The sequence below is a fragment of the Oncorhynchus keta genome, unplaced genomic scaffold (genome assembly GCF_023373465.1).
Source record: "Oncorhynchus keta strain PuntledgeMale-10-30-2019 unplaced genomic scaffold, Oket_V2 Un_scaffold_13375_pilon_pilon, whole genome shotgun sequence".
NCBI lineage: Eukaryota > Metazoa > Chordata > Actinopteri > Salmoniformes > Salmonidae > Oncorhynchus > Oncorhynchus keta.
In genome coordinates this window covers 12,832-35,395 of record NW_026290772.1, presented here as the reverse complement: position 1 = coordinate 35,395, position 22,564 = coordinate 12,832, and the positions used below count along the sequence as shown (strand labels likewise).

The 22,564-nt window shown below is 44.2% G+C and overlaps 2 protein-coding genes and 1 long non-coding RNA gene across 16 annotated transcripts; 2 read left to right on the top strand and 1 right to left on the bottom strand.

The window, feature by feature from the left end:
* The first annotated feature begins 1,018 nt into the window (after nucleotides 1–1,018).
* LOC127927362 (gamma-aminobutyric acid receptor-associated protein-like 2) lies at nucleotides 1,019–21,552 on the top strand. The gene is made up of 4 exons (XM_052513653.1): nucleotides 1,019–1,277; nucleotides 2,472–2,527; nucleotides 12,455–12,627; nucleotides 20,946–21,552. The coding sequence occupies exons 1-4, from the start codon at nucleotides 1,244–1,246 to the stop codon at nucleotides 21,034–21,036; spliced, it is 354 nt and encodes a 117-aa protein (XP_052369613.1). The 5' UTR covers nucleotides 1,019–1,243; the 3' UTR covers nucleotides 21,037–21,552.
* On the bottom strand, nucleotides 4,675–11,300 carry LOC127927363 (uncharacterized). Of its 7 annotated transcripts, XR_008127208.1 has the most exons (6): nucleotides 9,774–11,300; nucleotides 8,992–9,093; nucleotides 7,634–7,667; nucleotides 7,193–7,362; nucleotides 6,921–6,988; nucleotides 4,675–4,985 (listed from the first exon to the last, which is right to left on the bottom strand). It is a non-coding gene; the product is annotated as an uncharacterized LOC127927363 (long non-coding RNA). The 7 variants fall into 7 exon arrangements; XR_008127205.1 differs by lacking the exons at nucleotides 4,675–4,985; nucleotides 6,921–6,988; nucleotides 7,634–7,667 and adding an exon at nucleotides 8,415–8,448 and having other exon boundaries at nucleotides 6,995–7,362; XR_008127203.1 differs by lacking the exons at nucleotides 4,675–4,985; nucleotides 6,921–6,988 and having other exon boundaries at nucleotides 6,995–7,362.
* LOC127927361 (uncharacterized) lies at nucleotides 15,465–20,377 on the top strand. Of its 8 annotated transcripts, none has more exons than XM_052513649.1 (5): nucleotides 15,465–15,632; nucleotides 16,380–16,448; nucleotides 17,202–17,321; nucleotides 17,415–17,855; nucleotides 18,288–20,377. In XM_052513649.1, exons 1-5 carry the CDS (start codon nucleotides 15,478–15,480, stop codon nucleotides 18,967–18,969), a joined length of 1,467 nt encoding a protein of 488 aa, XP_052369609.1. In that variant the 5' UTR covers nucleotides 15,465–15,477; the 3' UTR covers nucleotides 18,970–20,377. The 8 variants fall into 8 exon arrangements, with proteins under 8 accessions (XP_052369609.1, XP_052369606.1, XP_052369611.1 ...); XM_052513646.1 differs by lacking the exon at nucleotides 16,380–16,448 and adding an exon at nucleotides 16,626–16,727 and having other exon boundaries at nucleotides 15,465–15,710; nucleotides 16,998–17,321; XM_052513651.1 differs by lacking the exons at nucleotides 16,380–16,448; nucleotides 17,202–17,321; nucleotides 17,415–17,855 and adding exons at nucleotides 15,921–16,049; nucleotides 16,626–16,727; nucleotides 17,889–18,083 and having other exon boundaries at nucleotides 15,465–15,869; nucleotides 18,831–20,377.
* Nucleotides 21,553–22,564: the final 1,012 nt, after the last annotated feature.

Below are 22,564 nucleotides of genomic sequence, written 5' to 3'. Positions count from 1 at the left end.
GCCGCCCAAACAACATATCTATGATATTCCTATGTGAATCATTGCCTTACTTTATCCCATGAAAAGGGTGAGAAAATAGAGAGGATTTATGGAGATATAATGGGGTTTCAAGTACAAATCACTTGCTCATCAGCTCAGGCATCTGTCATAAACTATTTTATTTTTTAGTTCACCTTTATTTAACCAGGTTGGCTAGTTGAGAACAAGTTCTTATTTGCAAAGCAAAGCAGTTCGACACATACAACAACACAGTTACACATGGAATAAACAAACATACAATCAATAATACAGTAGAAAAATCTATATACAGTGTGTGCAAATGAGGTAGGATAAGAGAGGTAAGGGCAATAAATAGGCCATGGTGGTGAAGTAATTACAATATAGCAATTAAACACTGGAATGGTAGGGTGTGCAGAAGATAAATGTGCAAGTAGAGATACTGGGGTGCAAAGGAACAAGATAAATAAATAAATAAATACAGAATGGGGATGAGGTATATTGGATGGGCTATTTACAAATGAGCTATGTACAGGTGCAGTGATCTGCTCTGACAGCTGGTGCTTAAAGCTAGTGAGGGAGGTAAGAGTCTCCAGCTTCTAGACCAGAATGTAATGTTTTTAAAAATTATAATGCTATCCGGGATCTTTGGGACGTCTATAACCTAAATCCTAGCCCTTACCCTAAAATTTAACCAGAGCCCTTACCCTAACATTAACCATTTTAAATGTAAATTCAAAGGGGTAAAGTTGAGTTGGAATGATCCAGAACAGCAAGTACCTTTAAAAAAAAGAACGAAAGTAGACTGAGATCCTAGATATGTTCCAGAGATACAAACTCTGCACAGACCTGCTCTAGGTTACAGCAGACTGTTGGCTACGTCTTTATCGTGTGGATTGGTGATTGGACGTTAAACGCGCAAACGTTAAACACCGAGGCGTTGTAAAGATCTGATAATCTGCGCAGCATGTGTGTCCTCTGAACCGCACCCACTCGAATCAGCCTCCGTCCCCTGCGATGAGATGGTACAGTCCCATAGTGACGGCATCGCCTGGGAAGCGCTGAGGCCGACTGAGACTTGTTTTGCTACATTGTTGACGTTCTTGCTCAACATTTTTACATTGTTTTGAGTTTTAGGAATACAGCAATAGCAATATTTCTTTTTTTTTCTTGTCACTGTCTGATTCCTCAGCAACCCTCTACGATTTTACTGCGCATCGAGCAAACTCTCCCGGAATCAGCCACCATGAAATGGATGTTCAAAGAGGATCATTCCCTGGGTAAAGGGGGTTACTTGTTTCATAACAGGCAAATAACAAAATTGTCAAAATAGGAACAAATATGTATCTCCTCTGTATTCTTCTTTTTTTAAATGTAATTTACTGATTATGATTGGCTACTTTTCTGCACTAACATTGGCTGACTGTAGTGACCTAGCCGCTCAGATGTTGTTGAGTCCTTTGGCTACAAAATAACACTACGAAGTTAATCGAAATTGTATGTCGACGTTACTTAATGTCTTGTTTAAAAGACATCAGTCAAATATTGCTAATGGATTGGTTGTTTTATTGGTTAAATGTGCTATGCGTTTTAATTTTGAATCACCTCGATTCCCGGACTTGTCGTTCCTATTGACATGACAACTGATATGATCGTGACGTTGAAAGTAAATATATAATGTCAAATAGAACTAGGCCTATTCTGTTCTAACAAACAGTTGTCAAAATGTTGTCTCGATCCTTCTTTGCTCCTGGCGCATGGCATATCCCCTGAACATTGGGTTATTATTGTGATAACATTACAACGATTTTTGGCTGAAATATTCTTACATAACATGGCAACAATTATTTATATATTTTAACAAAAGTCTATTCCAGAGTTTTCTTTTCCCTTTTGTTACATAATTTGGATTTAGGCCACACCTGTATGGTTTATGTGTTAGATTGACACATAGAGAAGTAGCCTAGGGGAAATATTGACATATTTAGCCCAGTGAATTGGCAGCTTTTGCTAGTGATTACCCAGAGTGCATCTGGTGTCCAACAGCTGCTGCTGATGCCTGTGGATCTCGGTCAGGCAACGTCATGTGACCTCTCGTCAAATGTTGATCCTCCTGTCACAGCCACCCAAGACTGTGAGTTCCAAATGGAACCCTATTCCCTATATAGTGCACTACTTTTGACCAGAGCCTTGGTTAAAAGTAGTGCACCACACAGGGAATAGGGGGGAGGCATTTTGGGACACAACCCTGCTCTTTGCTGAACTGAGTAGGTCAGGGGGCACCAGCCTATTCTACTAATCTAAGTGGCTCTTAAGGTTCTTGATTAGCTGAATCAGCTGGTTTAGAGTAAAAGCTGGAGCAAAACGCCTACCCTCCCGGGAGCTAGGAGTGTCTGAAACATGCTGTATTACTGTACCGATGACAGTGTAACACCCTTCACAACATCTCTCAATCCATCTCTTCTTCTCAACAGAACATCGGTGTATAGAGTCGGCCAAAATACGCAGCAAGTACCCAGATAGGGTTCCGGTGAGTGAGACGGGTTTTCACTGGGTGTTGGGTGTATTGTTGTACCTTTTTAGTTTTGACAGGGAGTCATGCTGAGACCAATGTCTCTTTTACAGATGGAAAATAAACACATCAATATGAAATGCAAAACAGATATATACCAAAACACTATAATAGAAACTAAGCACATTCTTCAGTAAAAAGGCGCCTCAATCAGTTTGAATTGCCCGAGAGGCATATTATTTCAGGTAAGGTACAGAAAATGATTTGACCTAACTCTGTAGGGACCGAAGGAATGTCCATTTAGCCCTGAGCCCTGCTATGCTATAACTCCTACGTCTAATGGTTATTAATGATATTAGGTACAGCGGGATGTTTTTGTTGTTAAAATAACTTTATAAACGTGTTTCACGCATCGTTATAACATAGTTATTATAATGTAACAGTGAATTTTATTTTAATGCCTGTGTCTCATCAGGCTGTAATGATTCACCGATGCACATCGGTCCCCAATTCAAAATGTGTAAGATGCAAGTTGTTAAAGGTGTGTAGCTGGTGTAGAGAGGCAGGCGCAGCACAGCAGATATGAGTAACCAAACGTACTTTACTCAAAAAAGACAAAAAATATACAAAGTAACATCACGAGCCCACAAAGACGGACCGAATTACAATAAACAATCACTCACAAACACAACATGGGGGTCACGAGCCCACAAAGACGGACCGAATTACAATAAACAATCACTCACAAACACAACATGGGGGAACAGAGGGTTAAATAATAAACAGGTGATTGGTTGAGTGAAGCCAGGTGTGATAAGACAAAGACAAAACAAATGGAAAATGAAAAGTGGATCGGCGGCGGCTAGAAGGCCGGCGACGTCGACCGCCGCCCGAAACAAGGAGGGGGACCGACTTTTGCGGAAGTCGTGACACAAGTGGACCCCAAACCGATCCAAATGTAGCATAGCATCGGTCAGAAAACATTAGGAATCGCCGGTTCACATTATTTTTTTTATTTTTTTTGCATCATATTATATTATTTCTATCTTCTGAAAATACAGCTCATCATTCGTGTCAAGAGCCTTCAGAAAGTATTCATACCCCTTGACTTATTACACAGTTTCTTGTTACAGCCTGAATTCAAAATGGAAAGAATATATTTTTTAAATCTCACCCATCTACACACTGTAATGACAAAGTGAAAACGTGTTTTTAATTTTTTTACAAATTTTATATAAAGGAAATAAAGACATAGGAGTCATTTTACATACCGAACATCAGTAGCCTGGGTCAACCTGTGCACTGGGTCCCGTTTCACACGCTGACCAACCCAAAGGCAGGGGGCCTGTTCCTGAGCTTGTACATCTGCGCGGCACTTACAGCATTCAAATGCTAAAATGGCTTCCGTAATATTATCAACAAACTCTCACAGTCTCATGTCAGAATTAGACATTCATTCATGTTTCTGAAACGTCCAATTTCAAAGTGTTTTGTTACTGCGCTATCGGTCTATGGTTAAGTTTAGGCATTAAGGTTTAGGATTATTTTTTTATTTTTTATTTTTTACTTGCTATATTGTATTTACTTTGCCACCATGGCCTTTTTTTGCCTTTACCTCCCTTATCTCACCTCATTTGCTCACATTGTATATAGGCACATTGTTCTACTGTATTATTGACTGTATGTTTGTTTTACTCCATGTGTAACTCTGTGTCGTTGTATCTGTCGAACTGCTTTGCTTTATCTTGGCCAGGTCACAATTGTAAATGAGAACTTGTTCTCAACTTGCCTCCCTGGTTAAATAAAGGTGAAATAAATCAAATAAAAAAAGGATTGGCTGAAAACAAAAAGATAGAAAGTTGTTTATCGCTGGATTTGAACATGCTCTGGTTCCAGAGGTAGATGCTTAAGGTCTTAAGGTCCCGTCCACAACACCTGTAGCAAAACCAAAGCCTTCTTGAATAATAATATAATATATAATATATAATATAATAATAATATAATATAATAATATATGCCATTTAGCTGACGCTTTTATCCAAAGCGACTTACAGTCATGTGTGCATACATTCTACGTATGGGTGGTCCCGGGAATCGAACCCACTACCCTGAGGGGACCTGATAAGCGCCATGCTCTACCAACTGAGCCACAGAAGGACCATCTTGAAGGTAACAACGCTCACTGTTGCCCCCTAGAGGCCAGTTTCCACGTCATCTCTCGACATCCTCAGACATGGACAGACGTCAAACACTGACTTGTATGACGGGTGACCTGGCTGGATAGTAGGCTTTATTAGTTGAGGGACCTGGCTGGATAGTAGGCTTTATTAGTTGAGGGACCTGGCTGGATAGTAGGCTTTATTAGTTGAGGGACCTGGCTGGATAGTAGGCTTTATTAGTTGGGTGACCTGGCTGGATAGTAGGCTTTATTAGTTGAGGGACCTGGCTGGATAGTAGGCTTTATTAGTTGAGGGACCTGGCTGGATAGTAGGCTTTATTAGTTGAGGGACCTGGCTGGATAGTAGGCTTTATTAGTTGAGGGACCTGGCTGGATAGTAGGCTTTATTAGTTGAGGGACCTGGCTGGATAGTAGGCTTTATTAGTTGAGGGACCTGGCTGGATTGTAGGCTTTATTAGTTGAGGGACCTGGCTGGATAGTAGGCTTTATTAGTTGAGGGACCTGGCTGGATAGTAGGCTTTATTAGTTGAGGGACCTGGCTGGATAGTAGGCTTTATTAGTTGAGGGACCTGGCTGGATAGTAGGCTTTATTAGTTGAGGGACCTGGCTGGATAGTAGGCTTTATTAGTTGAGGGACCTGGCTGGATAGTAGGCTTTATTAGTTGAGGGACCTGGCTGGATAGTAGGCTTTATTAGTTGAGGGACCTGGCTGGATAGTAGGCTTTATTAGTTGAGGGACCTGGCTGGATGGTAGGCTTTATTAGTTGAGGGACCTGGCTGGACAGTAGGCTTTATTAGTTGAGGGACCTGGCTGGATGGTAGGCTTTATTAGTTGAGGGACCTGACTGGACAGTAGGCTTTATTACTTGAGGAACCTGGCTGGATAGTAGGCTTTATTAGTTGAGGGACCTGGCTGGACAGTAGGCTTTATTAGTTGAGGGACCTGGCTGGATAGTAGGCTTTATTAGTTGAGGGACCTGGCTGGATAGTAGGCTTTATTAGTTGAGGGACCTGGCTGGATAGTAGGCTTTATTAGTTGAGGGACCTGGCTGGATAGTAGGCTTTATTAGTTGAGGGACCTGGCTGGATAGTAGGCTTTATTAGTTGAGGGACCTGGCTGGATAGTAGGCTTTATTAGTTGAGGTGACCTGGCTGGATAGTAGGCTTTATTAGTTGGGGACCTGGCTGGATAGTAGGCTTTATTAGTTGAGGGACCTGGCTGGATATAGGCTTTATTAGTTGAGGGACCTGGCTGGATAGTAGGCTTTATTAGTTGAGGGACCTGGCTGGATAGTAGGCTTTATTAGTTGAGGGACCTGGCTGGATAGTAGGCTTTATTAGTTGAGGGACCTGGCTGGATAGTAGGCTTTATTAGTTGAGGGACCTGGCTGGATAGTAGGCTTTATTAGTTGGGTGACCTGGCTGGATAGTAGGCTTTATTAGTTAAGGGACCTGGCTGGATAGTAGGCTTTATTAGTTGAGGGACCTGGCTGGATAGTAGGCTTTATTAGTTGGGGACCTGGCTGGACAGTAGGCTTTATTAGTTGAGGGGCCTGGCTGGATAGTAGGCTTTATTAGTTGAGGGACCTGGCTGGATAGTAGGCTTTATTAGTTGAGGGACCTGGCTGGATAGTAGGCTTTATTAGTTGAGGGACCTGGCTGGATAGTAGGCTTTATTAGTTGAGGGACCTGGCTGGATAGTAGGCTTTATTAGTTGAGGGACCTGGCTGGATAGTAGGCTTTATTAGTTGAGGGACCTGGCTGGATAGTAGGCTTTATTAGTTGAGGGACCTGGCTGGATAGTAGGCTTTATTAGTTGAGGGACCTGGCTGGATAGTAGGCTTTATTAGTTGAGGGACCTGGCTGGATAGTAGGCTTTATTAGTTGAGGGACCTGGCTGGATAGTAGGCTTTATTAGTTGAGGGACCTGGCTGGATAGTAGGCTTTATTAGTTGAGGGACCTGGCTGGATAGTAGGCTTTATTAGTTGAGGGACCTGGCTGGATAGTAGGCTTTATTAGTTGAGGACCTGGCTGGATAGTAGGCTTTATTAGTTGAGGGACCTGGCTGGATAGTAGGCTTTATTAGTTGAGGGACCTGGCTGGATAGTAGGCTTTATTAGTTGAGGGACCTGGCTGGGTAGTAGGCTTTATTCGTTGAGGGACCTGGCTGGATAGTAGGCTTTATTAGTTGAGGGACCTGGCTGGATAGTAGGCTTTATTAGTTGAGGGACCTGGCTGGATAGTAGGCTTTATTAGTTGGGTGACCTGGCTGGATAGTAGGCTTTATTAGTTGGGTGACCTGGCTGGATGGTAGGCTTTATTAGTTGAGGGACCTGGCTGGATAGTAGGCTTTATTAGTTGAGGGACCTGGCTGGATAGTAGGCTTTATTAGTTGAGGGACCTGGCTGGATAGTAGGCTTTATTAGTTGAGGGACCTGGCTGGATAGTAGGCTTTATTAGTTGAGGGACCTGGCTGGATAGTAGGCTTTATTAGTTGAGGGACCTGGCTGGATAGTAGGCTTTATTAGTTGAGGGACCTGGCTGGATAGTAGGCTTTATTAGTTGAGGGACCTGGCTGGATAGTAGGCTTTATTAGTTGGGTGACCTGGCTGGATAGTAGGCTTTATTAGTTGGGTGACCTGGCTGGATAGTAGGCTTTATTAGTTGAGGGACCTGGCTGGATATGGGCTTTATTAGTTGAGGGACCTGGCTGGATAGTAGGCTTTATTAGTTGAGGGACCTGGCTGGATAGTAGGCTTTATTAGTTGAGGGACCTGGCTGGATAGTAGGCTTTATTAGTTGAGGGACCTGGCTGGATAGTAGGCTTTATTAGTTGAGGGACCTGGCTGGATAGTAGGCTTTATTAGTTGGGTGACCTGGCTGGATAGTAGGCTTTATTAGTTAAGGGACCTGGCTGGATAGTAGGCTTTATTAGTTGAGGGACCTGGCTGGATAGTAGGCTTTATTAGTTGGGTGACCTGGCTGGACAGTAGGCTTTATTAGTTGAGGGGCCTGGCTGGATAGTAGGCTTTATTAGTTGAGGGACCTGGCTGGATAGTAGGCTTTATTAGTTGAGGGACCTGGCTGGATAGTAGGCTTTATTAGTTGAGGGACCTGGCTGGATAGTAGGCTTTATTAGTTGAGGGACCTGGCTGGATAGTAGGCTTTATTAGTTGAGGGACCTGGCTGGATAGTAGGCTTTATTAGTTGAGGGACCTGGCTGGATAGTAGGCTTTATTAGTTGAGGGACCTGGCTGGATAGTAGGCTTTATTAGTTGAGGGACCTGGCTGGATAGTAGGCTTTATTAGTTGAGGACCTGGCTGGATAGTAGGCTTTATTAGTTGAGGGACCTGGCTGGATAGTAGGCTTTATTAGTTGAGGGACCTGGCTGGATAGTAGGCTTTATTAGTTGAGGGACCTGGCTGGATAGTAGGCTTTATTAGTTGAGGGACCTGGCTGGATAGTAGGCTTTATTAGTTGAGGGACCTGGCTGGATAGTAGGCTTTATTAGTTGAGAGACCTGGCTGGATAGTAGGCTTTATTAGTTGAGGGACCTGGCTGGATAGTAGGCTTTATTAGTTGAGGGACCTGGCTGGATAGTAGGCTTTATTAGTTGAGGGACCTGGCTGGGTAGTAGGCTTTATTCGTTGAGGGACCTGGCTGGATAGTAGGCTTTATTAGTTGAGGGACCTGGCTGGATAGTAGGCTTTATTAGTTGAGGGACCTGGCTGGATAGTAGGCTTTATTAGTTGGGTGACCTGGCTGGATGGTAGGCTTTATTAGTTGGGTGACCTGGCTGGATGGTAGGCTTTATTAGTTGAGGGACCTGGCTGGATAGTAGGCTTTATTAGTTGAGGGACCTGGCTGGATAGTAGGCTTTATTAGTTGAGGGACCTGGCTGGATAGTAGGCTTTATTAGTTGAGGGACCTGGCTGGATAGTAGGCTTTATTAGTTGAGGGACCTGGCTGGATAATAGGCTTTATTAGTTGAGGGACCTGGCTGGATAGTAGGCTTTATTAGTTGAGGGACCTGGCTGGATAGTAGGCTTTATTAGTTGAGGGACCTGGCTGGATAGTAGACTTTATTAGTTGAGGGACCTGGCTGGATAGTAGACTTTATTAGTTGAGGGACCTGGCTGGATAGTAGGCTTTATTAGTTGAGGGACCTGGCTGGATAGTAGGCTTTATTAGTTGAGGGACCTGGCTGGATAGTAGACTTTATTAGTTGAGGGACCTGGCTGGATAGTAGGCTTTATTAGTTGAGGAACCTGGCTGGATAGTAGGCTTTATTATTTGGTGACCTGGCTGGATAGTAGGCTTTATTAGTTGGGTGACCTGGCTGGATGGTAGGCTTTATTAGTTGAGGGACCTGGCTGGATAGTAGGCTTTATTAGTTGAGGGACCTGGCTGGATAGTAGGCTTTATTAGTTGAGGAACCTGGCTGGATAGTAGGCTTTATTAGTTGAGGGACCTGGCTGGATAGTAGGCTTTATTAGTTGAGGGACCTGGCTGGATAGTAGGCTTTATTAGTGGAGGGACCTGGCTGGATAGTAGGCTTTATTAGTTGAGGGACCTGGCTGGATAGTAGGCTTTATTAGTGGAGGGACCTGGCTGGATAGTAGGCTTTATTAGTTGGGTGACCTGGCTGGATAGTAGGCTTTATTAGTTGAGAGACCTGGCTGGATAGTAGGCTTTATTAGTTGAGGGACCTGGCTGGATAGTAGGCTTTATTAGTTGAGGGACCTGGCTGGATAGTAGGCTTTATTAGTTGAGGGACCTGGCTGGATAGTAGGCTTTATTAGTTGAGGGACCTGGCTGGATAGTAGGCTTTATTAGTTGAGGGACCTGGCTGGATAGTAGGCTTTATTAGTTGAGGGACCTGGCTGGATAGTAGGCTTTATTAGTGGAGGGACCTGGCTGGATAGTAGGCTTTATTAGTTGAGGGACCTGGCTGGATAGTAGGCTTTATTAGTGGAGGGACCTGGCTGGATAGTAGGCTTTATTAGTTGGGTGACCTGGCTGGATAGTAGGCTTTATTAGTTGAGAGACCTGGCTGGATAGTAGGCTTTATTAGTTGAGGGACCTGGCTGGATAGTAGGCTTTATTAGTTGAGGGACCTGGCTGGATAGTAGGCTTTATTAGTTGAGGGACCTGGCTGGATAGTAGGCTTTATTAGTTGGGTGACCTGGCTGGATAGTAGGCTTTATTAGTTGAGGGACCTGGCTGGATAGTAGGCTTTATTAGTTGAGGGACCTGGCTGGATAGTAGGCTTTATTAGTTGAGGGACCTGGCTGGATAGTAGGCTTTATTAGTTGAGGGACCTGGCTGGATAGTAGGCTTTATTAGTTGAGGGACCTGGCTGGATAGTAGGCTTTATTAGTTGAGGGACCTGGCTGGATAGTAGGCTTTATTAGTTGAGGGACCTGGCTGGACAGTAGGCTTTATTAGTTGAGGGACAACCCATGTCATTTGCTAGGTTATTGTTATCTATCCGCCGTTGAAAAATGTATCAGCAAAACATGAAAAGTTCATTAGTGGCTGATGGTGATCTCAGGACTAAAATAGGGAGACAAATCAGGCTACAATGACGGCCTACACCGACCGACGCTGAGCCAATTGTGCACCGCCCTATGGGATTCCCAATCACGGCCGGATGTGATTCAGCCTGGATTCGAATAAGAGACTATAGTATTCGCCTCTTGCACTGAGACACAGTGCCCTTGACCGCTACACCACTCAGAAGCCCACTCAGAAGCCCACTCAGAAGCCCACTCAGGAGCCCACTCAGAAGCCCACTCAGAAGCCCACTCGGAAGCCCACTCGGAAGCCCACTCGGAAGCCCACTCAGAAGCCCACTCAGAAGCCCACTCGGGAGCCCACTCAGAAGCCCACTCAGAAGCCCACTCGGGAGCCCACTCAGAAGCCCACTCAGGAGCCCACTCAGGAGCCCACTCAGGAGCCCACTCGGAAGCCCACTCGGAAGCCCACTCGGAAGCCCACTCGGAAGCCCACTCAGAAGCCCACTCAGAAGCCCACTCGGGAGCCCACTCAGAAGCCCACTCAGAAGCCCACTCAGAAGCCCACTCGGGAGCCCACTCAGAAGCCCACTCAGCCCTCAGGAGCTCCATCAGCAGCAGGTTTTAATTTAGAATGGAAAACGAATGTGTTTTTATGCAACACATGTTAATGCATCGCACCGAATCGTTTCAAACTAAAACGCATGATTCCTCTATGGTGATGGAGTCCCTGTATCTAAATCCATATGGTTCCTCTATGGTGTTGGAGTCCCTGTATCTAGATACACATGGTTCCTCTATGGTGTTGGAGTCCCTGTATCTAGATACACATGGTTCCTCTATGGTGTTGGAGTCCCTGTATCTAGATACACATGGTTCCTCTATGGTGATGGAGTCCCTGTATCTAAATCCATATGGTTCCTCTATGGTGTTGGAGTCCCTGTATCTAGATACACATGGTTCCTCTATGGTGATGGAGTCCCTGTATCTAAATCCATATGGTTCCTCTATGGTGTTGGAGTCCCTGTATCTAGATACATATGGTTTCTCTATGGTGATGGAGTCCCTGTATCTAGATACACATGGTTCCTCTATGGTGATGGAGTCCTGTATCTAAATCCATATGGTTCCTCTATGGTGATGGATCCCTGTATCTAGATCCCTGTATCTAAATCCATATGGTTCCTCTATGGTGTTGGAGTCCCTGTATCTAGATACATATGGTTCCTCTATGGTGTTGGAGTCCCTGTATCTAGATACACATGGTTCCTCTATGGTGATGGAGTCCCTGTATCTAAATCCATATGGTTCCTCTATGGTGTTGGAGTCCCTGTATCTAGATACACATGGTTCCTCTATGGTGATGGAGTCCCTGTATCTAAATCCATATGGTTCCTCTATGGTGTTGGAGTCCCTGTATCTAGATACATATGGTTTCTCTATGGTGATGGAGTCCCTGTATCTAGATACACATGGTTCCTCTATGGTGATGGAGTCCCTGTATCTAAATCCATATGGTTCCTCTATGGTGATGGAGTCCCTGTATCTAGATACACATGGTTCCTCTATGGTGTTGGAGTCCCTGTATCTAGATACACATGGTTCCTCTATGGTGTTGGAGTCCCTGTATCTAGATACACATGGTTCCTCTATGGTGATGGAGTCCCTGTATCTAAATCCATATGGTTCCTCTATGGTGTTGGAGTCCCTGTATCTAGATACACATGGTTCCTCTATGGTGATGGAGTCCCTGTATCTAGATCCATATGGTTCCTCTATGGTGTTGGAGTCCCTGTATCTAGATACATATGGTTTCTCTATGGTGATGGAGTCCCTGTATCTAGATACACATGGTTCCTCTATGGTGATGGAGTCCCTGTATCTAAATCCATATGGTTCCTCTATGGTGATGGAGTCCCTGTATCTAGATACACATGGTTCCTCTATGGTGTTGGAGTCCCTGTATCTAGATACACATGGTTCCTCTATGGTGTTGGAGTCCCTGTATCTAGATACACATGGTTCCTCTATGGTGATGGAGTCCCTGTATCTAGATACACATGGTTCCTCTATGGTGATGGAGTCCCTGTATCTAGATGTGTATCGAATCGTCTTGATTGTGAAAGATGCACATCCCAACACTGTCATATCTTTCAATTCAGTAAATCTTTATTGTTCCAGGAGGGCAATTCATGTGAACACTTACAAAGATCCCATATGACCTGACTGTGTGTTGTCTGTTTTGTAGGTGATCGTGGAGAAGGTGTCTGGGTCTCAGATTGTGGACATCGACAAGAGGAAGTATTTGGTCCCCTCTGACATCACGGTGGCCCAGTTCATGTGGATCATCAGGAAGCGCATCCAGCTGCCCTCGGAGAAGGCCATCTTCCTCTTCGTCGATAAGACCGTGCCTCAGTCCAGGTCGGGAACTCTAAGCACTCAGTGGAATCATCTGAAATGGCACCTTTAGAAAAACGATATTTCACCAAGTTAAATAGATAAAAGACTGCTTTTAGCCATTGATGTCAGACACTGACCATACAGCACAAATATACTGGAGGCTAGGTTTTACCAGGTTAACTAGGGACATGAGGTATAAATATACTGGAGGCTAGGTTTTACCAGGTTAACTAGGGACATGAGGTATAAATATACTGGAGGCTAGGTTTTACCAGGTTAACTAGGGACATGAGGTATAAATATACTGGAGGCTAGGTTTTACCAGGTTAACTAGGGACATGAGGTATAAATATACTGGAGGCTAGGTTTTACCAGGTTAACTAGGGACATGAGGTATATATATACTGGAGGCTAGGTTTTACCAGGTTAACTAGGGACATGAGGTATAAATATACTGGAGGCTAGGTTTTACCAGGTTAACCTGGGACATGAGGTATAAATATACTGGAGGCTAGGTTTTACCAGGTTAACTAGGGACATGAGTTATAGATATAGACACGCTGGTGGGTTAACTAGGGACATGAGGTATAGGTATAGACACGCTGGTGGGTTAACCAGGTTAACTAGGGACATGAGGTATAGATATAGACACGCTGGTGGGTTAACCAGGTTAACTAGGGACATGAGGTATAGGTATAGACACACTGGTGGGTTAACTAGGGACATGAGGTATAGGTATAGACACGCTGGTGGGTTAACCAGGTTAACCAGGGACATGAGGTATAGGTATAGACACGCTGGTGGGTTAACCAGGTTAACTAGGGACATGAGGTATAGGTATAGACACGCTGGTGGGTTAACCAGGTTAACTAGGGACATGAGGTATAGGTATAGACACGCTGGTGGGTTAACCAGGTTAACCAGGGACATGAGGTATAGATATAGACACGCTGGTGAGTTAACCAGGTTAACCAGGGACATGAGGTATAGATATAGACACGCTGGTGGGTTAACCAGGTTAACTAGGGACATGAGGTATATATATATAGACACGCTGGTAGGTTAACCAGGGACATGAGTTATAGATATAGACACGCTGGTGGGTTAACCAGGTTAACTAGGGACATGAGTTATAGATATAGACACGCTGGTGGGTTAACCAGGGACATGAGGTATAGATATAGACACGCTGGTGGGTTAACCAGGTTAACTAGGGACATGAGTTATAGATATAGACACGCTGGTGGGTTAACCAGGGACATGAGGTATAGGTATAGACACGCTGGTGGGTTAACCAGGTTAACTAGGGACATGAGTTATAGATATAGACACGCTGGTGGGTTAACCAGGGACATGAGGTATAGATATAGACACACTGGTGGGTTAACTAGGTTAACTAGGGACATGAGTTATAGATATAGACACGCTGGTGGGTTAACCAGGTTAACTAGGGACATGAGTTATAGATATAGACACGCTGGTGGGTTAACCAGGTTAACCAGGGACATGAGTTATAGATATAGACACGCTGGTGGGTTAACCAGGTTAACTAGGGACATGAGTTATAGGTATAGACACGCTGGTGGGTTAACCAGGTTAACCAGGGATATGAGGTATAGATATAGACACGCTGGTGGGTTAACCAGGTTAACTAGGGACATGAGTTATAGATATAGACACGCTGGTGGGTTAACCAGGGACATGAGTTATAGGTATAGACACACTGGTGGGTTAACCAGGTTAACTAGGGACATGAGGTATAGATATAGACACGCTGGTGGGTTAACCAGGTTAACCAGGGACATGAGTTATAGATATAGACACGCTGGTGGGTTAACCAGGTTAACCAGGGACATGAGTTATAGATATAGACACGCTGGTGGGTTAACCAGGGACATGAGTTATAGGTATAGACACACTGGTGGGTTAACCAGGTTAACTAGGGACATGAGGTATAGATATAGACACGCTGGTGGGTTAACCAGGTTAACTAGGGACATGAGTTATAGATATAGACACGCTGGTGGGTTAACCAGGTTAACTAGGGACATGAGTTATAGGTATAGACACGCTGGTGGGTTAACCAGGTTAACCAGGGATATGAGGTATAGATATAGACACGCTGGTGGGTTAACCAGGTTAACCAGGGACATGAGTTATAGATATAGACACGCTGGTGGGTTAACCAGGTTAACCAGGGACATGAGTTATAGATATAGACACGCTCGTGGGTTAACCAGGTTAACTAGGGACATGAGGTATAGGTATAGACACGCTGGTGGGTTAACCAGGTTAACCAGGGACATGAGTTATAGATATAGACACGCTCGTGGGTTAACCAGGTTAACTAGGGACATGAGGTATAGGTATAGACACGCTGGTGGGTTAACTAGGGACATGAGTTATAGATATAGACACGCTGGTGGGTTAACCAGGTTAACCAGGGACATGAGTTATAAATATAGACACGCTGGTGGGTTAACCAGGGACATGAGTTATAGATATAGACACGCTGGTGGGTTAACCAGGTTAACCAGGGACATGAGTTATAAATATAGACACGCTGGTGGGTTAACCAGGGACATGAGTTATAGATATAGACACACTGGTGGGTTAACCAGGTTAACTAGGGACATGAGGTATAGATATAGACACGCTGGTGGGTTAACTAGGGACATGAGTTATAGATATAGACACGCTGGTGAGTTAACCAGGTTAACCAGGGACATGTGGTATAGATATAGACACGCTGGTGGGTTAACCAGGGACATGAGGTATAGATATAGACACGCTGGTGGGTTAACCAGGTTAACCAGGGACATGAGTTATAGATATAGACACGCTGGTGGGTTAACCAGGTTAACCAGGGACATGTGGTATAGATATAGACACGCTGGTGGGTTAACCAGGTTAACTAGGGACATGAGGTATAGGTATAGACACGCTGGTGGGTTAACCAGGGACATGAGGTATAGATATAGACACGCTGGTGGGTTAACCAGGTTAACTAGGGACATGAGGTATAGGTATAGACACGCTGGTGGGTTAACCAGGTTAACCAGGGACATGAGTTATAGATATAGACACGCTGGTGGGTTAACCAGGTTAACCAGGGACATGTGGTATAGATATAGACACGCTGGTGGGTTAACTAGGGACATGAGGTATAGGTATATACACGCTGGTGGGTTAACCAGGTTAACTAGGGACATGAGTTATAGATATAGACACGCTGGTGGGTTAACTAGGGACATGAGGTATAGGTATATACACGCTGGTGGGTTAACCAGGTTAACTAGGGACATGAGTTATAGATATAGACACGCTGGTGGGTTAACCAGGTTAACTAGGGACATGAGGTATAGATATAGACACGCTGGTGGGTTAACCAGGTTAACCAGGGACATGAGGTATAGATATAGACACGCTGGTGGGTTAACCAGGTTAACTAGGGATATGAGGTATAGGTATAGACACGCTGGTGGGTTAACCAGGTTAACCAGGGACATGAGTTATAGATATAGACACGCTGGTGGGTTAACCAGGTTAACTAGGGACATGAGGTATAGGTATAGACACGCTGGTGGGTTAACCAGGTTAACTAGGGACATGAGGTATAGATATAGACACGCTGGTGGGTTAACCAGGTTAACCAGGGACATGAGGTATAGGTATAGACACGCTGGTGGGTTAACCAGGTTAACTAGGTACATGAGGTATAGGTATAGACACGCTGGTGGGTTAACCAGGTTAACCAGGGACATGAGTTATAGATATAGACACGCTGGTGGGTTAACCAGGTTAACCAGGGACATGAGGTATAGATATAGACACGCTGGTGGGTTAACCAGGGACATGTGGTATATATATAGACACGCTGGTAGGTTAACCAGGGACATGTGGTATATATATAGACACGCTGGTAGGTTAACCAGGGACATGAGGTATATATATAGACACGCTGGTGGGTTAACCAGGTTAACCAGGGACATGAGGTATAGATATAGACACACTGGTAGGTTAACCAGGGACATGAGGTATAGATATAGACACGCTGGTGGGTTAACCAGGTTAACTAGGGACATGAGGTATAGATATAGACACGCTGGTGGGTTAACCAGGTTAACCAGGGACATGAGTTATAGATATAGACACGCTGGTGGGTTAACCAGGGACATGAGTTATAGGTATAGACACACTGGTGGGTTAACCAGGTTAACTAGGGACATGAGGTATAGATATAGACACACTGGTGGGTTAACTAGGGACATGAGTTATAGATATAGACACGCTGGTAGGTTAACTAGGGACATGAGGTATAGGTATAGACACGCTGGTGGGTTAACTAGGGACATGAGTTATAGGTATAGACACACTGGTGAGTTAACCAGGTTAACTAGGGACATGAGGTATAGATATAGACACGCTGGTGAGTTAACCAGGTTAACCAGGGACATGAGGTATAGATATAGACACGCTGGTGAGTTAACCAGGTTAACTAGGGACATGAGGTATAGATATAGACACGCTGGTGAGTTAACCAGGTTAACCAGGGACATGAGGTATAGATATAGACACGCTGGTGAGTTAACCAGGTTAACTAGGGACATGAGGTATAGATATAGACACGCTGGTGGGTTAACCAGGTTAACCAGGGACATGAGGTATAGATATAGACACGCTGGTGAGTTAACCAGGTTAACTAGGGACATGAGGTATAGGTATAGACACACTGGTGGGTTAACCAGGGACATGAGGTATAGATATAGACACACTGGTGAGTTAACCAGGTTAACTAGGGACATGAGGTATAGATATAGACACGCTGGTGGGTTAACCAGGTTAACTAGGGACATGAGGTATAGATATAGACACGCTGGTGAGTTAACCAGGTTAACTAGGGACATGAGGTATAGGTATAGACACGCTGGTGGGTTAACCAGGTTAACTAGGGACATGAGGTATAGATATAGACACGCTGGTGAGTTAACCAGGTTAACTAGGGACATGAGGTATAGGTATAGACACGCTGGTGGGTTAACCAGGTTAACTAGGGACATGAGGTATAGGTATAGACACGCTGGTGAGTTAACCAGGTTAACCAGGGACATGAGTTATAGGTATAGACACGCTGGTGGGTTAACCAGGGACATGAGTTATAGGTATAGACACGCTGGTGGGTTAACTAGGGACATGAGGTATAGGTATAGACACGCTGGTGGGTTAACCAGGTTAACTAGGGACATGAGGTATAGATATAGACACACTGGTGGGTTAACCAGGGACATGAGGTATAGATATAGACACGCTGGTGGGTTAACCAGGTTAACTAGGGACATGAGTTATAGATGTAGACAACCTGGTGGGTTAACCAGGTTAACTAGGGACATGAGTTATAGATGTAGACAACCTGGTGAGTTAACCAGGTTAACTAGGGACATGAGTTATAGATGTAGACAACCTGGTGAGTTAACCAGGTTAACTGAGGACATGAGGTATAGGTATAGACACGCTGGTGGGTTAACCAGGTTAACCAGGGACATGAGTTATAGATATAGATAAGCTGGTGGGTTAACTAGGGACATGAGGTATAGGTATAGACACGCTGGTGGGTTAACCAGGTTAACCAGGGACATGAGTTATAGATATAGACACACTGGTGGGTTAACCAGGGACATGAGGTATAGATATAGACACGCTGGTGGGTTAACCAGGTTAACCAGGGACATGAGGTATAGATATAGACACGCTGGTGGGTTAACCAGGTTAACTAGGGACATGAGGTATAGGTATAGACACGCTGGTGGGTTAACCAGGTTAACTAGGGACATGAGGTATAGATATAGACACGCTGGTGGGTTAACCAGGTTAACTAGGGACATGAGGTATAGGTATAGACACGCTGGTGGGTTAACCAGGTTAACTAGGGACATGAGGTATAGGTATAGACACGCTGGTGGGTTAACCAGGTTAACTAGGGACATGAGGTATAGATATAGACACGCTGGTGGGTTAACCAGGTTAACTAGGGACATGAGGTATAGGTATAGACACGCTGGTGGGTTAACCAGGTTAACTAGGGACATGAGGTATAGATATAGACACGCTGGTGGGTTAACCAGGTTAACTAGGGACATGAGGTATAGGTATAGACACGCTGGTGGGTTAACCAGGTTAACTAGGGACATGAGGTATAGATATAGACACGCTGGTGGGTTAACCAGGTTAACTAGGGACATGAGGTATAGGTATAGACACGCTGGTGGGTTAACCAGGTTAACCAGGGACATGAGTTATAGATATACATGTAGACAAGCTCACACACCAGCTGCTCTAAAGGGCCCACTCCTCATGGGTTCATAGTTTGACCTTTGACCTTTGTTTCGTCCTCAATAAGACACAGCATCCAGGTCCTGGTCTGAACCCATGGATACTATTGGCTGCTGGGTTGGGTCCTGGTCTGAACCCACGGATACTATTGGCTGCTGGGTTGGGTCCTGGTCTGAACCCACGGATACTAGTGGCTGCTGGGTTGGGTCCTGGTCTGAACCCACGGATACTAGTGGCTGCTGGGTTGGGTCCTGGTCTGAACCCACGGATTGTGATGTCGTTATGGGCTATTGTGATGTCGTTATGGGCTATTGTGATGTCGTTATGGGGTATTGTGACGTCGTTATGGGGTATTGTGACGTCGTTATGGGGTATTGTGATGTCGTTATGGGGTATTGTGATGTCGTTATGGGGTATTGTGACGTCGTTATGGGGTATTGTGATGTCGTTATGGGGTATTGTGATGTCGTTATGGGGTATTGTGATGTCGTTATGGGGTATTGTGATGTCGTTATGGGGTATTGTGATGTCGTTATGGGGTATTGTGACGTCGTTATGGGGTATTGTGTGTAGATTGATGAGTATTTTTATTATTTTATTTAATCCATATTAGAATAAGACTGTAACAAAATGTGGGTAAAGTCAAGGGTCTGAAATCTTTCGTAATGCGTTGTAAATGAAGGCTAACATTCAATCTGGGTGGTGTTAGATCCACGTTATAGCATCCTTAAAGGTATATTCAGATTCAGCCATCAATGCGATCTCAGCAAAACGTTGGGTAAAACGCCCTTTTAAAAAGACACATTGTGGGCTGTCCAGCACGCTGCTCTATGAGTTGAATCCCTGCCTAAAGATTTATTAGTGTCCTGTCAACACAACCGCAGTAAACAATGAACAGACATGACCAAACAGCCTGCAGCTGATACCAGTCACTCTACTGGTATTTCAGATACATGGCTTCATTCTGTTGACGGGGACTAAGCAGCGTTTAGACCTACTGCAACATTCCATCCCCTCCGTTCACTTGAGTAGTATGTGGCTGTGTGTCCCAAACGGCACCCTACTCCCCCACATAGCATTCCATCCCCTCTGTTCACTTGACTAGTATGTGGCTGTGTGTCCCAAACGGCACCCTACTCCCCTACATAGCATTCCATCCCCTCTGTTCACTTGACTAGTATGTGGCTGTGTGTCCCAAACGGCACCCTACTCCCCTACATAGCATTCCATCCCCTCCGTTCACTTGAGTAGTATGTGGCTGTGTGTCCCAAACGGCACCCTACTCCCCCACATAGCATTCCATCCCCTCTGTTCACTTGACTAGTATGTGGCTGTGTGTCCCAAACGGCACCCTACTCCCCCACATAGCATTCCATCCCCTCCGTTCACTTGAGTAGTATGTGGCTGTGTGTCCCAAACGGCACCCTACTCCCCACATAGCATTCCATCCCCTCTGTTCACTTGAGTAGTATGTGGCTGTGTGTCCCAACGGCACCCTACTCCCCCACATAGCATTCCATCCCCTCTGTTCACTTGACTAGTATGTGGCTGTGTGTCCCAAACGGCACCCTACTCCCCCACATAGCATTCCATCCCCTCCGTTCACTTGAGTAGTATGTGGCTGTGTGTCCCAAACGGCACCCTACTCCCCACATAGCATTCCATCCCCTCCGTTCACTTGAGTAGTATGTGGCTGTGTGTCCCAAACGGCACCCTACTCCCCCACATAGCATTCCATCCCCTCCGTTCACTTGAGTAGTATGTGGCTGTGTGTCCCAAACGGCACCCTACTCCCCCACATAGCATTCCATCCCCTCCGTTCACTTGAGTAGTATGTGGCTGTGTGTCCCAAATGGCACCCTACTCCCCTACATAGTGCACTACATTTTGACCAGAGCCCTATGGTGAGCCGTGTATAGGGAATAGGTTTGCATTTGGGCCGCAGTCTGTTGACTTTTTCCCATTTCCTCCTCCTCCTCTCTGTGTTTTGTTGTGACCTCCCGTTGCAGCATCACCATGGGACAGCTGTACGAGAAGGAGAAGGACGAGGACGGGTTTTTATACGTGGCGTACAGTGGAGAGAACACCTTCGGTGTCTAGACCCGCCGTCTTCGTCTTCGTCATCATAAGCCTTACTTACGACAGAATACAACACCCACCACCCTAACTCACACCCCACCCCTGGGAGAAGCCCTGGGAAACCCCAGAGAAAAGAAGTGAAATAAATAGATGAAGAGAGTGGATCAGTTGAGTGAGAACCATCATGATGTGTGTCACCAGTCTGTCTCATCTATTCCTGCACATGTTTTGTATCGATGCTGTACACATTCATTTATTAATATGTTTATTATTATTATTATTATTATTATTATGATGATATGTGTAGTGATACAAATTGGAATGACTGTTTTGGTTTTGTCTGACGTTTTGTGCTTTACATTTTAGTTTAGGAGCTTTTCAGTTTGTTTTTGTTTTTTTCATTCGTGAAATAATATTTTTTCGTTTTAGTTTTTGAAGTTTGGCTTTTATCCTTGAAGATTTATATTTCAAATAATTTTAACTATTTGAACGGTAAGGTAGCTGGATGACCTAACCAATAAAACAATGTGAATGATCCTTGTGTTTTTAATTACTTTTATACCAGGGTTCTTCCTCTTCGGTCCTGGAGAACAACTGTTCTGATCCAGTTTATATAGTAACACTGTTATTACAGCATTATACCAGTTCATATAGTAACACTGTTATTACAGCATTATACCAGTTCATATAGTAACAGACTGTTATTACAGCATTATACCAGTTCATATAGTAACACTGTTATTACAGCATTATACCAGTTCATATAATAACAGACTGTTATTACAGCATTATACCAGTTCATATAGTAACGGACTGTTACTACAGCATTATACCAGTTCATATAGTAACACTGTTATTACAGCATTATACCAGTTCATATAGTAACACTGTTATTACAGCATTATACCAGTTCATATAGTAACGGACTGTTATTACAGCATTATACCAGTTCATATAATAACAGACTGTTATTACAGCATTATACCAGTTCATATAGTAACGGACTGTTATTACAGCATTATACCAGTTCATATAGTAACACTGTTATTACAGCATTATACCAGTTCATATAGTAACGGACTGTTATTACAGCATTATACCAGTTCATATAATAACACTGTTACTACAGCATTATACCAGTTCATATAGTAACACTGTTACAGCATTATACCAGTTCATATAGTAACACTGTTATTACAGCATTATACCAGTTCATATAGTAACAGACTGTTATTACAGCATTATACCAGTTCATATAGTAACAGACTGTTACTACAGCATTATACCAGTTCATATAGTAACACTGTTACTACAGCATTATACCAGTTCATATAGTAACACTGTTATTACAGCATTATACCAGTTCATATAGTAACACTGTTATTACAGCATTATACCAGTTCATATAGTAACAGACTGTTATTACAGCATTATACCAGTTCATATAGTAACACTGTTACTACAGCATTATACCAGTTCATATAGTAACAGACTGTTACTACAGCATTATACCAGTTCATATAGTAACACTGTTATTACAGCATTATAC

What these genes read in the sequence shown, in the direction of transcription:
- LOC127927362 (XM_052513653.1), top strand. Translation starts at nt 1,244, where the DNA reads ATGAAATGGATGTTCAAAGAGGATCATTCCCTGG. An exon ending in CAAAGAGGATCATTCCCTGG is followed by an intron (nt 1,278 to 2,471) that starts GTAAAGGGGGTT and finishes TCTTCTCAACAG; the next exon opens with AACATCGGTGTATAGAGTCG. An exon ending in AAGACCGTGCCTCAGTCCAG is followed by an intron (nt 12,628 to 20,945) that starts GTCGGGAACTCT and finishes CTCCCGTTGCAG; the next exon opens with CATCACCATGGGACAGCTGT.
- LOC127927361 (XM_052513646.1), top strand. Translation starts at nt 15,478, where the DNA reads ATGTGGTATAGATATAGACACGCTGGTGGGTTAACCAGGTTAACTAGG. An exon ending in CACGCTGGTGGGTTAACCAG is followed by an intron (nt 15,711 to 16,625) that starts GTTAACCAGGGA and finishes ACACACTGGTAG; the next exon opens with GTTAACCAGGGACATGAGGT. An exon ending in AGGTTAACTAGGGACATGAG is followed by an intron (nt 17,856 to 18,287) that starts GTATAGATATAG and finishes CAGGGACATGAG; the next exon opens with GTATAGATATAGACACGCTG.